This window comes from Otolemur garnettii, unplaced genomic scaffold (assembly GCF_000181295.1).
Source record: "Otolemur garnettii isolate 467f Iridium unplaced genomic scaffold, OtoGar3 scaffold00031, whole genome shotgun sequence".
In the NCBI taxonomy this organism is placed as follows: Eukaryota; Metazoa; Chordata; class Mammalia; order Primates; family Galagidae; genus Otolemur; species Otolemur garnettii.
The window spans coordinates 8,933,664-8,951,684 of NW_003852426.1; the positions used below are offsets into that span (position 1 = coordinate 8,933,664).

Sequence of the window (18,021 nt, forward strand, 5' to 3'; positions counted from 1 at the left end):
AGAGTCTCACTTTGTCCCTTTTGGTAGAGTGTCCTGGTGTCTTAGCTCACAGCAACCTCAAACTCTTGGGTTCAAGTGATCCTCTCACCTTAGCCTCCCACGTAGCTGAGACTACATGCACCTGCCACAATGCCTGGCTATTTTTAGAGACAAGGTCTCACTCTGGCTCAGACTGGTCTCAAACTCATGAGCTCAGGCAGTCCACCCACCTCTGCCTCCCAGAGTGCTAGGATTACAAGTATAAGCCACCATACCCAGCCCAGAATATTTTGAGTGAACCAGGCAAGCACTGTTTTAAGTATACAGGCTATGTAATAAACTTAGAGGCATGGTGCTTGATTTCATGAACTCTAGCTAAGGAGAAAAGTTAAATAAAGAATTCCACAAATGACAATTGTGACTAGTGATTGAAGGAAAAGTCCAGGATGCCTTGAATGCATACAGTGGGGGCCCTAACCTAGTCTCAGCATTCAGGGATGTCATCCTGAGAAAGAGTCATTGAAGCTGAAGCCTGAATAAGCAAGAATTTAGTTAGGAGGTTAGTGTGTCTAGGACAGAGTGCAGGGTGGTAAATAGTACAAAGAGTACGGAAGCCGCAGCCAGCGATGAGTCTGTGCTGTAGTGGGGAAGCTTGCATTGCAGTCAGTGGGCAAGGAATCCCATATCCAAGATAAGGTTGTATCCAGTCACTGGCTGCTGTGAGGAACATGGATTTGATGTGGGGTAACTGCCTAGAAGAGGCTATTGCAGTAGGCTTGGCAAAAAGATACCAGTGCTTTTGACCAAATGGTGGTAGTAGAAATAGAAAAAAGAGAACAGATTTGATTTTGGATATAGAATTCACAAGACTTGGTAACTGACTTTGAAGAGTAAGGAAGATATTATTGATAACTCCAAGCTTGTGTCACAAGCTGGCTGCACGGTGGCCCCGTTTTCTTAGGACAGGAAACACTGAGGGAGAGGCAGGTTTGTGGGGAAGTAGCAAGTGTCCTGTTTTCGACATCTCAAGTCTAAGCCAAGATCCTGAGTAGATAACTGAATAGAGGAGTGTGGTGCGCTAAAGAGAGGTCTGGGGTAGAGAGATAAATTGCAGGTGTGTTAGCACACATAATTAGAATTTTAAGCTTTGAAGGAGAGTACAGAAAGAGGGCTGTGTGCTAATTCTGACATTTCCAGGACAGTAACTGAGGAGTTGCCAGAGAAAGGGAAGCAAAGCAAGGTCAGCAGGTGTCCTGGATCCACAGGAGCAATCACCTGTTCTAATGCTAGAAATGAGAACTGAAAAGGGTCATTGGATTCAGCAGTTTTTAGTCTCCATTCATGGGGTGTTTTCCATACCCAGTTTGCAACCATTTAGGAAAATCCTCGCATCTTAGCCCCATCCACACCCACCCCATAACTGAAATGGAACTAGGCTGTGGGATTAGTGCCTTCCATGGGAGGTTTGCAGGGGCCCTCCGTGTGTGTGTGGTGGTGGTGGGGTCTCTAATCCGACTTCAGATTTTAACTCATGTCTACAAAAAACATTCTTCTGCTACAGGATAAGCCTCTTCCCCTTCAAGAGAGATATGTTTCAGGAAAACCACTAAGCCAGTTTCTCTGCCCCCTCACCCCCTCACCCCAGCATGCTTTCCTGTAACAGTGGATAGCAGACACTGTGGGACTTGTGACTTTTAAAGCTCAGATTTTGTGAAGATAGAGAAAAGCATGCTCATATTCATAAGCTCCTCAGAATGATCTTTTCAAGTCACTGTGGTAAAAACAAGAAGTGTGTAGAGAGACTTCATTTTTAAAAGCAGTCCATAAAACAAGTGCTCACGGTGCTGGCACAGGCCGGGTCAAAGCCTCAGTTGTTTGCAGGGTGTCTAGATCCAGTTCTTTCCTCTTGCTCTTCCTACCCTGCAGCTGCCAGCCTGACAGTCTCAGGGAAGCAGACACCAGGCTTCTCAACAAGTGGTCAGTACGTGGCCAAACTTGCAAACACACGCTCTGCCTCTGTGTGGAAGAGACTCGCACACTTCTCAACTGTACCTGCAGAAATGCCCCTACCAGGGCAGAGAGCTGCTCTCTGCAATCCTTGAAAGTTTCCATATCCCTTTCATGGTGTCCCTAACCACTGAGTGCTTTCCGGGCTACACTGTATTGTTTTCATACATTTAAATCAGGTTTCTCCAAAATGTGCATGTCTCCAACAGAAATCTTTACTGAGCTTGTCACTTAGCATGCATTTATAGTCTATAAAAACAGGTTTGTGGAGAGGGAGAAAGGAGACTTGTATATCACATGTTTGGAGGAAGAAGAAGGGAACTAGAGTCTGGACTGTGAGCTGGAGGCAGATGGGGCAAGAAGAATGCTACATGGGGGGAAGGGGAGGGAACCATTGGCGGGAGCGGGGCCATGACTCCAAGCTTGTCAGCCACACTGTGGATCAGTCACGCTGCGTAAGGCCAGGGAGATGACACCACCTTGCAAAGTCATCAGGAATAGCTAGCCTTCCTTGACCATGTGCCAGGTGCTTCCTGGGCATTATTTTCTATAAAACCCGATTTTATAAAAGACACAGCTGAGGCTCTGCAAGGTTAAATGGCCCACCCTCAGCCACATACCCATCAAAGCAGTACAGCGGGAACCTGAGTCTAGACTAGAGGCCCAGAGCACATACCCCTTACTGGATGATCTGAAAGGGAACTTGAGCCTCACCTGTTAAGGGACTTGCCATGACACCAGGGATGGGACTACAGGTCTGTCCCAACTCCAGTCTGTCATCTTTGTACTCCCCTGTGATCCCAGCAAGTGGATTGAAAGGCCAAGAGAAAGAGAAATTGTTCCTTTTTGTCCAGGTGTTGCTCTGGATAGAGAGGCATGGCATTTGCAGTCTGATGCCCCTGGCTGCATTGCCACTTGGATATTCTGTGACTTAGCTCTTGTCTTCAAAGATGCCTTCAGGCAGACATGCACAAGCCACAGTTCCCTGGTGAGCTATGTGCCAGGAACCTGACAATGAAGTTGGCCCAGTCTCCGCCCCCAGGAACTCCTAAGTGAGATGGGCATGGCTTTCCCTCATTTTCACTGCAGTTTTGGAACTGGTTTTGTAGGAGATAGCTCTGTTTGAGAAGATAATCTTTAAAGGATAAGGAAATACTAAAAGACAAGACCTGCTGAAAAGATGATGAGGTTCTCCCCCTCCAAAGAACGTTTCTTGCCGTTACAACACTCTCCTCCCATATAGGGATAGAGGTGAGGGGTGGGAACGGCCAGGAGTGCAGGTACCTCATGGGGGTTTGGGGGACCATAAAGACTGCTCCAGGTACCTGAATGGTTAATGCCACCTGCTTTTAGCTACTGAAATGATGACTGAAAGAGCAAGTTATTATTCCTGTGGCAAAAACTGCCTTGAGCCATTTCTCTTAGTTTTTAAATATTATGTTCATGCCAGATAAAACAGCCTAGAATATGAGCCTGCAGCTAGCCCCCTTCTCCTGTGTGCTGGATGTTAAAAGGCTTGTGTGACGCAGAGTTCTCACAGGTCGCCTGTTTGTCATTGTGTGGGCACTTTGGCCCCCAACCCTGCAGGGTGCAAAAACAGTTTTTTTGGTATGTAGAGGCAAAAGCAAGTCGTAGAAGGCTTGTTCTTTGACTGTCAGGTGGAATGAGGCTGCTTGAGCTGAGCGATAGAAGGAGACATTATTGAAAGAGGACAGACATTCCCCAGAGTGGAAAAAGGTAATTAGGGTTTTTGCGAGAATGGGGCTGTCTGGAGAAACAATAACAAAAGGAATATTGACAGTGGTGAATTTTATTATTCTTTTCAAATTGTGCGTGTACTAACGACATCAGGAGCTTCATTGAGCTGGACTGCCACCGGTTTTCTCCTCCTCCCTCCTGACTGCTCTCTGAGCGCACGTGAGGGAAGGCTGTAGGCCTCCAGGCTCCCTGAGTCCACACCGCACCCTAGGAGTTCTTTGCCTAAAGTGTTCCCATCTTTTCCTCTGTCATATCCTGCTTTTGGTTCTAACGTTTAGCTTATATGTAGCTGATGTTGTAATTGACTTGGGGGAAAGCAGATGATTGCTTCTGTTTTAGAATTGTCTCAGTGATTGGTGTTTTTTGTTGTTAAGGATCAGAGTGGAGTTTTCCAAATTGTAGGTTCTCCTTCCTTTGAAAAACAGGCAGACTGGTGCCCAGTTTGGTGTTTCACTGTGGCTTTGGTTGCAGTGCCCTGTATAGCTGACCTGTCCATCCACTCACTGGCTCTCTTCCCTCAGCCCAGTAGCGCACTGTGGGAACCACCTCAGTCAGCTGAGGATCGCGTTCTGTTTATGGGAGTGTAATGATTTTCCCTCCACCATGCAAAGCCAGGGATGGAGGAGAATGTAAAGCAGATATGTTCTATTCCCAAAACACCTGCAGCTGCTTTGCCTGTACCATGGGCCTGATGAAATAAAATGCATTAAGATCCTTTAATACATTTCGGTGCTACAAATTCTGCCTTGGGCTTTGGGTCAGCGGATGAGGTGTAATCCAGGGATTGCTGCTGGTGGGAGTATAAATGGCTAATGCTTCCAACAAGCTTCACTCTAACCACCTGCTGTTCCCAACATGTACTTACAAATGAACTATGAGGTCAGTGAGCTGTCCTGACCTTTAAAAAAGTTTTACCTTGCAGGAAAAATGTGATTTTTTTTTTTTTCAGAAGAGCTTGCTTGGACATTTCAGACACTGTGGGTCAGGCACACTTGCCATTTATTGTGTAAATAGACAATTCAGACACAAAGTGCTACCTACTGAGTTGAGATTCAGAGGGTTAACTCAGGAAGCTTGGGGAAGTCTTTGATAGGTTCTGTCCCTGGAGCCCTTGTGCACCTGTAAGAACAGTCTCTGGTTCACCTTGGAACTGGACAGACCTGCCTGGCCTTGTTGCTGTGCTGCTGCCAGCATAGGCTGGGCATGTTGGTGAGCAGGTACCCTGGGCAGACACTCTGTGCGCCCACGACATGCACACTGCCTCCCCAAGCTGCACACCAGCCAAGCATTTAACAGTACCTTAATCCCCAAGGCTTGTCAGTATTTATTGGTTCTTCTTGAACTTTTGGCAATTTGAAATTCAAGTGAGCAAGAAAGTATAAAACATTTCTTACAAGTGAGGTAAAAACACCTGAGCAGCTGGAGCTCAGGCTTTAAGCCACTTAGGAGTCAGGCACAGGGGCTATGTCTATAATCCCAGCATTTTGTCAGGTTGAGGTAGAAAGATCATTTGAGGCCAAAAGTTCAAGACCAGCTTGGGAAAGACCCCACCTATTTAAAAAAAAAAAGAAGAAGAAGAAATAAAAAACTTAGTTGAACGTGGTGGCACGCCTATAGTCCCAGCTATTCTGAAGTCTGAGGCAGGAGGATGGCTTAAGCCCAGGAGTTCAAGCCTGCAGTGAGCTGTGATCATGTCACTGCACCCCAGCCTGGGAGATAAAGAGAGACCCTGTCTCCAAAAAGACAAAAAGCCAAACCAAACAACAAACAAAAACCACTTGGGAGAATCTCCAAGTGAGGAAATCTGCAAGAGAGCAAATGTCCAGTGCTGCCAGTTTTTCCAGCTTTAATGGTGCTTTTTACTCCATGAAAAGGCCCGTAAGCAGGATTTCTATTTGGCACAGATTGAATAAAACTGTCGAGAACCCCAGTTTTCACCCCTTCTTCCTTTGTCTACCTCAGGAAGTTCTGTGGAAGAGAACAATTCCAATCCTCAATTTTTAGGGCATGGAAGGAAATGCTGGCCTGGGGGCTCCTTGCCTCAGCCAAGGGTAGAAGCCCCATGTCAGTCAGGCTGTCACTTGGGCTTCCCTGTGGTCTGTGGGCAAGAGAAGTGGCAGATGATGAGGCCGTCTTGGTTCCACTGCCCCCAGTGTCCTGTTGGCCAGCACTGCCAAGAGCTAGAGAACACAGACACAATAGGCTGAGTGATGCCTCTGAGTGTTCCTCTGTGCAGTCGTTGTCCATGATTTTCTACAAAAGTGGATGAAATAGGAAATATTATTACCAACTTTGATAACATTTTGTTAAGGCCTCTCTGCCTGATGATGGTATCTGCACAAATTGTTCTCAGTCCTGTAGATTTAGTCTCAAAATACCCAGACCCTCTCTCTGTGTAAACAGGTGAGCTGTGGCTGTGGATGTAGGCATCTGAATGAACTATATAAATTTCAGATGTCAGCTAAGTTAGAGATTTGATTCCCACCAGATGAGCATTATTAGAAATCTGCATGTCAAAGCTTTGTGAGTCTCAGCAGAATGAGCCTCCCTTCCATTCCCTCCTGGGAACATGTTTCCAAGACCCTTCAGCTGTAGGGCATCTTCAGGTCTTTGTGGCTCACGGGTCATTGGAGCCACAGGCCCCACCCATGTCTGCATTGGGAGGACGGGAGTCCAGATGTGCTGGTGTGATACTTGAGTGGCCAGCAGTGATACATACACCTGTCCTCTCAAGAGAAGCAGGCTGAGGACCTGAAAGCTGCCTTCTGCATTTCTCTTTCACATGGGATTCTTCGGGACAGAGGTTTAGATAGGTCTTGAATTGTATTTTTTCCCTTTCTGCCATAATCTGTGTCTCTGTTAGTGATACATTCAGGAAAGTTATTACTCTCCCCCGTCTCTTGCTATCTACAGTCACAGGCTTGGGCAGGGCCCTAGGATCACAGCCTTTGATGCATCAGCCACTCTTCTTCCCCTCCTGTTCCAGGTTCCCCTTCTTGGTGGTGGCTACTCAGTTTAAGAGGGTCTTCTCAAACTGAGGGCATAGCTACTAGAGACCCTGGGGAGACTTCCAGTCCAGATCACAGGGGCTGACCAGTACTAGGTACAGTGGTTGGGCCTCCTTACCAGTACTATTCTCTCTCTCCCTGTGCCCAGGACAGCCTGTCAGAACCCAGGCTAGTGGCCTGCAGAGAGAGGCTGTATGGAAGTGTGGGGCTGTGGCACAAAGTACTTACAGAGCTGCTCCTTCACCCTCCCTTTTTAATCAAGGGCTTGTCCCAAATTGCTCTTCATTGCCAGAAAGCAAAAAGACACCCACACAAGTTCTTGAGTGTTTGTGGAGATTAATGAAAACAACTCAGGCAGCCTTAAAGGAGCTCTGCAGCTTCCTCCTGGGCCAGTAGTTCATGGAAACCGGTAATCCTGGGTTCCGAGGAACAGGGCAGTTGGTCACATGGCTTGGCAGAGGAAAGGGCTTGGGTTAAATCTTACACTTAGCAGGCAGCTTATCATTTCAAAAATTTTTGTCTTGACTATTTTCTTCTCTTTGGGGGTTGAGAAGAGAGGAACTATTCTTTTAATTTTTTTTAATTTTTATTTATTTTTTATTAAATGATAGCTGTATACATTAATGCAAACATGGGGTACAGTGTAGTGTTTTCATATACAATTTGAAATACTTTCATCAAGCTGGTTAACATAGACTTTATGTCATTTACTTAGTTATTGTGTTAAAACATTTATACTCTAGGTCTAGAAAAGTTCACTTGTACCCTTGTTAGACAGACCATATAGGTGATCTTTCCAGTCACCCTCCCACCACCCAGCTGCCCTACTCCCCTCCCCCAACCCCTCCCCGTATTCTTAGGCTAGAATTAGGTTGTAGCTTTCATTTGAGATCTATAAATTAGTTTCATAATAGGGCTGTGTACATTGGATACTTTTTCTTCCATCCTTGTAGGAACCATTCTTTTAATCCCATTCCCCTGCACCTTATCCTTCTTTATCCCTCCAAAGCACTGTACACGATATAGCCACTGTGAACAAAAGTGTATTGAAATGGGATTTAAATTGTATGCTACTAAACAGTGGAGCCATAAGGAGAGTGTAGACATGGGATTATATCTATGTGAATAAGTGTTCGATTTCAGTATAGAACTTTTAAAAATATGGAGTGGGGGGAAGAATTGCATGATACTCTCGTGATAGTACCAGAGCTAGTGTCTTGGTTTGGCTGACCAGTTCTGTGTCCTTTGTGTTTTCATGTCTTCTGGACACCACCTTCTCCTGCCCTCTCAGGAAGGGTCCCAGTTGCTTTCTAAGGCATGGCCTAGTGGGATAAGGCTGAAAGCCCCCGTCTTCCCTAGAAGCCTGAACTCAGCTCTCTTCTCATACGCAGCTTGGTCTCTAAACTTCAGTCAGAGAATAGTATAAGGTTCTGGGGGTACCAAGAAAAAAGGATAAAAATTCATGCCACCCATCAGTCATTTCCACCCTCCTCTTACCCCTCCCTTCCACACCTAGGACAACCCACTCCTAACTACTGACACCAGAATATATCCAGCCATTGGCCACTATCAGTGGATAATATTTACTCAGTATATAAGATAAATTCCAGCATGCAACTTCTTCTTCTTAGTGAGTGAGCCTGATAGGAGAAAGAATTGAGCTTAATATATGCTATCTCACAGCCTGAGCCTCATTGCATGGCAGCTTGGAAAGTTCACCCTCCAAAGTTTCTCCTAGACTTGCCCAGAGAATCACACACCTGTATGGTCTAATTGTTAGCAACTCTGCTCCCATAACCTAGCTGCTGCTTAATCGTTTTCATCTTTCAAAAATTAAAGCCAAGTGTCAAGGTGTGTCTAACATGCACACGGAACTTGAGTAGAGAGATAAGATGAGAATCCTTGGGTGGCCAGGGGAAGTATAGGGGCACTTGCTATGGCTGTCACTCTCTGTTTCCTTTTCCAGTCAGTCCTGGGGCTCTCAGGTCACCGGGTTGGCGCCCCCCCCCCCCCAGCTGGTGGAAGGCAAGTTAAGCAAGTTGGGGGGGGGGGCAGGGATGAGGGAACCAGACCGGCTCTCCCCTCTATCCAGTCTGCCTTTGACCATTGAGGTGTTAAGCTGAGCTAGGAGCTATGTTAATTCCGGTGGTAATCCATTTCCAGTGGCGTTTATTCAGCCAACAGCATTCATGAGAAGGAGAGAAGGGCCCCTGGGACCTTCTCCTGAATCATCATTGCAGGATCTTAAAGGAAGAGAACCACAGAGGCAGCAGGCATCCTCCTGCCCTGTTATAGGTGCTGATGATACAGAAAATACATCAGGACTTGGTGACAGAAATATCTACAGACACATCCTGATGCTATCTTATTGGTGTCCCCACCCAAAGCCCCAACTGGAAGCAGGTTCTCCCTCACCAAGTCAGCTTTGCTGTGAAAAGATGATTTTTGCTTGTTAGATGGGGGATGCATATTGAGGTCATCCATACTTGCGTTGTGAAATCCTTTAGGAGAAAGACAACTGGTATCCAATATCTTCAAGTAATGAACTTATCAGTAAATATAACACATGAGCTCATTAATCTTAACTTTGTTTCTGGACCAGGTGGGAACTCAGTTTCTCGGAAGACAAAAATTTCATCTCTGTTCTTTTCCTTAAACCCAGTCCCAATTTAGAGACAAACATATTGCTCTGCTCTCCCTGAGAAGCAGTTAATAATATGTCTCCTCGTACAGTGGATGGCCCAGGCTCACCCTCGTGGCTCCGGGCCCCAGGCCTCAGGCATGTGTGTTCTTAGACACGGTGTGAGCTCAGGGCAGGATGTGAGAGTCAGCTGCATTCCTGAGGCAGATTGGTCCCTGGCAATCTAAGACCACATTCTTCCTCTCTCTCCTCCAACCCCTACCTCCTTCAGGTCGTGGAATATTGTCTAGGTGAAGTTAAACTTAAACCTTAAGGCTGCTGATCCTCTTGTCCATCCTAGAGTTGGTCCTTGCTTCAGCTTCTGCTGTTCTTCTAAAATCTGCCTCGCAGGTGTCGTAAGAAATTGAGGATGGGGAAGGAATGAATCCCAGTCTGTTAGGAGCGGCCACCCATCATCCTTCATGGTCTCCGTCCTTTGTTCTGCCTGTTTCACTGGTCTTTTCTTATTTGCCAGACCAGTGTCCCTTTTGGATTTCTCTGCTCCAAAGAGGAGACCTAAAACATCCTCTTCTGGGAGGGCAGGGCAAGTGGAAGCCCTGGGTGTGGGCACCTCAGCCTGCCCCAACAGATGGAGTTCAAAATGTCAGGCTCCTTAGACTCAGTGGATTAGCTCAGCATTTCTGTTCTGTCCTCTATTTGTATGTAATACCTTTTCTAGCCCTTGAAATTAGTCCATTTCCCTATGAGAGCCCCACTCACCGGTGGGTTATGGTTTGATCGATCTCACCCCACCCCACCCCCTGCCCTGCTGAACAGGAGGTAGTTTGTCATTTAAGCCATGATCATTTCTCTTCCCACCCTGCCTCCTAGAAGTGGTAACTGTCCTGTGGTGGATATTACAGTTTGCTCAAGCCAGGGGAAGCGCTGAGCTGATAGCCCTGTGCATCCTGCATGCCTGGCCGGAAGGGTGCTCAAAGCTTGCTCATTTCCAGGCAAGGAAATGGGGGGTTGTGTCTCACTACAGCAGCCCACTTGGGGTCCTTCCTTCAGGGGTTCAGGCAGGGCAGCCACAGATTAAAGTTCTGGGGGTGTCAGACTGACCTGAGCAGCTGTGGCATGTGAGGTGCTGGTCCTATGGGTGCTGGACAGGGGATATGAGAATAAACTCTCTTCAAAAGCAAGAGCCCTACTGTGATTGCTATCCCCCCACTGACTTGCCTCCTGCACGCCCTGGACGAGCGCAAGAGCCAGGCTTTGTGCACTTGCAGGCACAAAGACGGAGACTCTGAGTTAATAGAGGAGTAGAAGCTGGTGTTAAAGTTCCCACGACGCACATGGCTTTGCCAGAAACTCTGTTCAGTGTTTGGCCTTTCACCTCTTCACTTATGCTTATTCCCAGTAGCCAGGATGCCTGACGGCCATGCGTGCCTTGGCCACAGGAGGCTGCTGAGATTGGCCATGTGGCTGGGCTGGGTGGTGGCCTCGCTCTCCTAACACTTCCCCTCTCTCCCCTGCCGTAGGTTACGTGTTCTGTATGTTACATCGCCTCCCGGAGCAGCACGACTGTACGTTTGACCACATGGGCCGTGGCCGAGAGGAAGCCATCATGAAAATGGTGAAACTGGACCGGAAAGTGGGGCGCTCTTGCCAGCGCATCGGAGAGGGGTGCTCCTGAAGGCCGGGCATGGCCACCACATGACGCTGTTCTTAGTTCACTAATGTTAGCCTTATTTAGGACAAAGTCAGCCAGACACCTTGTACTGGGCACATGTCAGACTACAGCCAGCCCGTTTCCTTTCTTTAGCCAGCCATCCTGGTACTGTAGTTTAGGGGTTGATGGTGGTTGAAATTGATTTCTGGCTGGTTACTAAGGTGCCTGCTAGCCATTGTATAAAATTAAAACATGAAGAATATTTTTTTTTGAGCATGGCTAGTGGATTTAAAACAACACATACCTGTCACTGCTGGAGTCAAACTTATAAAAAAGCCTTAAGTGGAAAGTGTTCCAGACGGAGACTCTGAGTTAATAGAGGAGTAGAAGCTGGTGTTAAAGTTCCCACGACGCACATGGCTTTGCCAGAAACTCTGTTCAATGTTCGGCCTTTCACCTCTTCACTTATGCTTATTGCCAGTAGCCAGGATGCCTGACGGCCATGCGTGCCTTGGCCACAGGAGGCTGCTGAGATTGGCCATGTCGCTGGGCTGGGTGGTGGCCTCGCTCTCCCAAGAGCTAGAAATGGGGGGTGGGGGGGGACAGATTCTTACAGAAATTTTTTTATCTGACTTGCTATGGAAAAAAACTCACACAGGAAGAGAAACAATAGTCTCATTTTGAAAATTAGCTCCACTCAAGACTAGTCCATAGACAAGACCCACCTTTTCTACACAGGATCCATGGTCACAGGCAGCAGCCAGCGCGCCCCCTGACCCACAAGCCCTGGTGTGCCATTTGCCAAGTGCAGGGATCTGGCAGTTGATCAAATAAGGCTAATGGCAGCACAGCAGCTGTGGCTGGGTCTACACACTGGCCTCTGCAGCTAGATTTCTATATTGGGAGTTTTTTTTTTTTTTTAAAGACATTTCATAGCCAGTAGGAATCAGTAGACGTGCTGGGAGCAGCTAGGGAAGCTGCTGTCCTCAGACCTGCCCCTTCCAGCTGAAGCCTGGTCACACCTCTAGGGGCAGGAGGACGGTGCTGTGGCCTCTGCTCTCATTTCTATGCAGCCCCGTAGTCCAAGGACAACCAGTCCACATCTACTACATAGCAAGTTTAGTAAGGGAAGGCAGCACACTTCACAGGGACCGTGGTTTTGGATCAGTCTAGAACAGCAATTTGTGGCTGGGAGCTCTGGGAGTAACATTTGCTCTGGCAAGTGGAGTAGGAGGGTGTATTTCTCAGCCTCCATAGGCAAATAGGAGGAGTGCAGTGGCCACAGCAGTCTGGCCGGGGTGGGGGGTGGTGGCTGGGGGACAGGATTAGGGCTCCCTTGAAAGCCCTTGTGGGCTCAGCAGTCCCCATGGTCCCAGTGCCCACCTGATCCAGGTCAGTGAGGGTGAATGGCTCCTGCAGAGGCAGTGTGGATCTGCCATGCACAGGCTACTGGAACGGTGTAACCCAGCAACTTTCCTTTTTATAAAACAACAAACAGTTCAACTCTGTCTTCAAATTAACAGCTGAACACCTGCAACTACAAACGTTTTTTGATCCGAAATACTGAAATAAGAAATCATGCTCTTCCCACCCTCCACCCCCACCAGAGTGGAATCCGCTGCAAAATCCCCAGCCTTAATTCTTGCTTCAGGACCCAGACCGGTGTCTTGCTCTAGGGCAGCCCAGGGCAGAGGGGCCAGGCCTGTCCAGCGTTTACCACTGCTGTCAAGCCACAGCCCTCCGGCCACCACATGGCCTTCCTCATGAGGCGTCCTGTCAGGCTCCCACCAAGCTCTGGTCCCGAAGAGGCTGCACACCCTCCTGGCCCTCCCCAGGCCCCACCGGCTGCTGCACGGAGGCAGCAATGGGAAGAAGCAGCTCTGGGGAGCTGGCCGCACACAGGGATCCAAACCCGTGTTCACTTCCTGACTTACAGCTGGGGGTAGGGGAGGAAGGGCTTGTTCCCCTGCAGTATCTGTTCTGTGAAGTTTGTTAAATGTAAGGAAAGCTTAAATTCTTGTATCTTTAAAAGAGAAAATCTTATTTAACCCTTTTGTGTTCTAGATTTACTTACACACATAGCCTAGAGCTCAGTTTTAGTTTTAACATTTGTGAAAATATTAAAAGAATCTTGTAACTTTATTCTTTTTTCTCCTGCTGAAAAAAAATTAAACCAATCGTATGAAAGTCTGGCTGTCTCTGTCTCATCAGTTCTCCTGAGTGCCTCTTGGGTCACTGGAAAAATAATAACAGTGTTTCCCTGGCCAGGGCTGTGAAGAGACTGTGGGAACCTGTGGTGCAGAGTCTCTGCAGTATTCGGGTGACTCATCCAGTAAGTGTCCAGGCTAATCAGCTGGTTCCCAGGTTTCTTTGGGGTGGATCTACCTTGGGAGGCCACAGTGCTGGCCATCTGGTAAAGGTTGGGTCATTGGGCCAAGCCAGTGCCAGCAGCAAGGAGGTTACATGTCAGAGGGCAACGCCAAGACTTTTACCAACCCTGAGAGCTCCCAATGTGTGTGTAGGGGGGTGCTGGGGTCGGGTGCCCAGGTCCCACCCAACCTATAGGATGGTCCTATAGGATGCGCAGCGAAAGTTTCCCCGAGGGAGGGGTGGAGGAGCGTACATGCTGTATGAACTCTTCAGCATATAAGATATGTTTGTATAAAGTCTTTAAAAAACATTTGGCGGGGGCGAAGCAGAGGAGTGGCCCCTGTCCCACTGGTTTTATGGCAGAGACATTGGCCACACAGGTATCAGGAGGAGGATAAAGAATCTTTAGAGAAAATCAAAAGGCCAAAGCACAGGCTTTCCTGGTGGAGGCAAACTTGCAGGTGGTCGGAGAGCAGAACAGGGTCTGGCAGCCTTCAAACATGGAGGGGGAGCACCCACACTCTGGCCCTGCAGGAGCTGGCCTCCCATCAACACACTCCTGTTGCCTCAAGGAGACTTGTATGCCCACAGAAATCCACAGGAGGATGAGGGGATGATGGAAAGAAGAAACCCTCCTGGGAGGATGGCAGGAAGCTATGGGGGAAGGGGGCTGGGGTCTTTAAAGGAGCCATCAGTGCCACATACAGTGAACCATGAACACAGCTTCCTCAACCCCAGAGAATTGGTCACTGAGAGGGAGGACCCATTTAAGCACAAAAGCAATTATCTAAGAAAGGTCTTGGCTCGGCGCCTGTGGCTCAAGCGCCTAAGGCGCCAGCCACATACACCTAAGTGGCGGGTTCGAATCCCCAGCCCGGGCCCGCCAAACAACAATGACGGCTGCAACCAAAAAATGGCCAGGTGTTGTGGCGGGCGCCTGTAGTCCCAGCTACTTGGGAGGCTGAGGCAGGAGACTCGCTTGAGCCCAGGGGTTGGAGGTTGCTGTGAGCGTGATGCCATGGCGCTGTAACCAGGGGTATAGCTTGAGGCTCCGTCTCAAAAAAAAAAAAGAAAGGTCTTCAGGGGGCTCAAAAATGTACCTCCCCTGCAGCCAATTCTCAGAGCTGCCTGCAGGAACGTTCCAGGAGAGCAATAAGCAGAGAATGTGGAGCAGGACTCAGGAGGCCCTGGAGGGCCTCAGCAGGCAGCACCAGGCCTGCAAGACAGGCCAGGCTTGGCACCTGATTCACACTCCCAGCAGAGGGTCTGGGGAAGCCCTATCTCAGATGTGAGAAAGAAAATCAAGCAAATGAAAACAATTTAGTAATGCCAAACAATATTAAGGAAGAGGAACCATACACGCTGCATGACACAGCTTTAAAAAATATTTACGTCCAGTAATACTGCTGTGGTACAAATTTATGATGGAACTCTAGTAGGAGGAGAGGGAAGAACACACACAGGTGTGCAGAGAGTACAAGCTCGTTCCTCTTTGTCCACACTTGGAAGACGGCAGATGATTCCAGAACTGAAAAGAGCCATCATTTAGATATAGAAAGGGAAGAGAAGAAAAAGCTAAAAGTTAAAAACGGTTTTCTTTTGGGTAAGCAGTGGGAATGCAGTAAGCCTTGTATTTAATACTATAGTTGAGTTGGTATGACATTCAGATGACTGTACCTAAGGAATGACAGAGGGGTGGCCCCTCCCTGGGACTTGGGAGGCCAAGTCTGGAGGGCATTCCAGGCCAAGAGAAGAGGAATCTGCTCTGTGTGGCAAGGTATGAAGGAAAATGACCAGGACATAAGCCCCCCAGTTCTTGTGCCTTGGCAACTCCAGTAGGGGCACCTTTCAGCCTAAAGCCATAGCTAAGGTGCCAATCATTCAGCAACTGCTATGTGCTAGACACCATCCTGGGCACTTGGAATATAGTGGTGACCAAGTCTACAGTTGGGGGAGGGGCAAAAAGTGCAAAAAATACTTGCAGGGGCAATATTGTACAATGTAAAATAAGCTGGGGTAGAATGTGCAGGGCCTTGATGCTGAAGGGTATTAGGTCAGTACCCTGCAGAGGAGGGAAGGGAAACAGACCAGCTGGGAGGCCACTGTGCTGAAGGCCCAAGCTCCAAGGAAGTGGTGAGAAGAGCTGGCTTCTGGACTAGGCAGAGGTCGCTGACAGGTTGCATATGGGTGAAGGGAAAGAGGACTCATGCACATTACTTTTAGTTTGGGGCCATAACAACTAGAAGGATGGAGATGCCGATAATCAAGAACTTGGGCCCCCTGTGGTAGCTCAGTCCCCTAATCCTAGCATGATCCCCTGAGCTCAGGAGTTTGAGACCAGCTTGAACAAGAGCAAGAACTATCTCTACAAAAAATAGAAAAACTAGCCGGGCATGGTGGAGGCTGAGACAGGAGGATTACTTAAACCCAGGAGTTTGAAAGGTTGCTGTGAGCTATGATGATGCCACGGCTCACCAGCCCAAGAGATAGAAACTGTCTTTAAAAAAAAAAAAAAAAGGAGTTGGGCAGGAACATGAGGGGGGTTGGGTGGAAAGATTAAGTTGGGGTGCAGAGCAGACGCCCAGCTGGAAATGAGCAGGCCCCTCGACGATGCTCCCTGGAGTGGTCCTGGCTGGAAACAAGTATTTTTCTTTATGGTGGTAAAATGAACAGAATATGAAATTAACCATCTTCACCATTTTTAAGTGTGTAGTTTAGTGTCGTTAATACAGCATTGTGTAACCATAACCAACACCTATCTCCAGAATCTTTTTCCTAAAAAATTGAAACTCTGTGCCCATTAAACAGTAACTCCCTATTCCCTAACCCCAGCCTCTGTCAGCCACCCTTCTACTTCCTGCCTCTATGAATTTGACGAGGTGAGTGGGCTTGTGCAGTTGTCTTTCTATGACTGGCTTATTTCACTTAGCATGAGGTTCTCCATGTTGCAGCAGGTAGCAGAATTTCCTTCTTCCTTAAGGCTGAACCAGTCACCGCATGGCGTATCTTGCTCACCTGCTTCCATCCATGCACCCTGGGCGGTTCCCCTGCTTTGTTGTGAATGATGCTGCTGTGAACAGTGGTGTGTAAAAGAGATGTGCATTTTTGAGTCATCTACACACAGCTAATTTAAGTTGAGAGCCTGCTGAGATCACCAAGGTGTGTAAATGGAGAAGAGATGAACGGAGGCTGTGCCTGGATCGCCCCTCCCCCCCCCCACCCCGTTATGAAGTCCAGGGAGGCAAGAAGTTCCTGCGAAAGAAACCACCAAGGAGCTGCCAGCAAAGGAAGAAACTAAAAGAGGGTGAAGCCCCGGGAAGCATGGCTCAAAGAGAAGAGCACTCTTCTCAGAGCCCTGGCATCAGACCACTGGGGAGGGTGGACAAGCAAGCCTGGCTTAGGCGCCTCATCCTCAAGGCGTATTGCCACAGTAGAAAAAGACAGGTAGGCAGTGAAGCGGAGGTGGGGACAAGAGTTTATTTTGCTGATGGAGTGATCCAGTATGGGGGAGAACTAGATAATAGGAGAGAGTGGGCAGGCAGGTGTGGGCGCAGGGCAGGCAGCGGGCACAGCTGGGTGCACTGGGGGGAGCAGAGGTATGATGGCACATACTGAAGTGGCTTCACTGTGAGATGAAGTTTTAGTTGGAGGCCCCTCACTTGGGATTGTGCCTTGCCGTGTGTGAGAGTATTCTCAAGATTTTATAACATTTGCAAAAGTGAGGTACTTTAACTGCCATTTGTTAAAACTGTTCCCTGTCTCCATTCCAACTTCCCTTCCATCACACTTCCTCTCCTGTTGGGTGAGGAGGCCACATGGTAATTTGGGGATCTGGCTGCGAGTAAGTAGAGTAAGATGCATCGAATTTGGAGTTAGTGAGACCTATTTGTGTTGTTTGCAATCACTTCCATGCTCAACAGGTTATTGCCAGCCACCCTGGGGTGGCGCTAGCTTCCAGGAATACTTTCTGCCCACTGACCCCATCACCCCAGTGTCGGTGCAAGGCCAGGGTGGATTGCAATGTGAACGTGTCTTCCAGAGTTTGGCACGGGGGTAAGCAAGTTGTGGAGGAGAAGCAAGGCTTGAAATGTATAGAGCCAGCAGTCTGTGGAAAATTCTTCTAGTCAGCAGATGTGTGAACTTAAAAGAGGAAGAGTGAATTCTCATCAATGCCTGCTCAAGACAGTTTGCTCTTGTCAGGAATACACTCAACAATCAGCAGGTGCAATTATAAATGCACTGCACTCTCTTCTCAGCACCAAAGATTAGTTTAGGAATGCTTAATGTGTTCTACAATCTTTAGCATAGACGTGAAAGAAACTTGATAAGACTTTCCCCACATTTGACAACAGTTCTAAAAACTTACAAAATTTACTTGTGAAGATGAAAGAAATTTTTTATAGTATCAGTAATTCAAAACAAATTTTTGATCATCCGTGCTAGAGGAGAGATTGAGGAATCTTTCTAGTCTTGCATGATATTACAAAATTGTTATCATGCGGGGGACGGGGTGATCAAAGAGGATACAGCCAAGCAAGACGGGAACAAAGGGCCTATGTAGCTCAAGTGGCTAGGGCGCCAGTCACATACACTGGAGGTGGTGGGTT

The 18,021-nt window shown here is 48.0% G+C and overlaps 1 protein-coding gene across 1 annotated transcript in view; it reads left to right on the forward strand.

The window, feature by feature from the left end:
• ZFAND3 (zinc finger AN1-type containing 3) overlaps positions 1-13,231 on the forward strand; it is a 376,393-nt gene extending 363,162 nt beyond the window's left edge. The window contains exon 6 of the mRNA XM_003789161.2: positions 10,914-13,231. Within this exon, the coding sequence (XP_003789209.1) occupies positions 10,914-11,068 (155 nt within the window). The 3' untranslated portion in view covers positions 11,069-13,231. The remainder of the gene's footprint in view (positions 1-10,913) is intronic.
• The last annotated feature ends 4,790 nt before the right edge of the window (positions 13,232-18,021 follow it).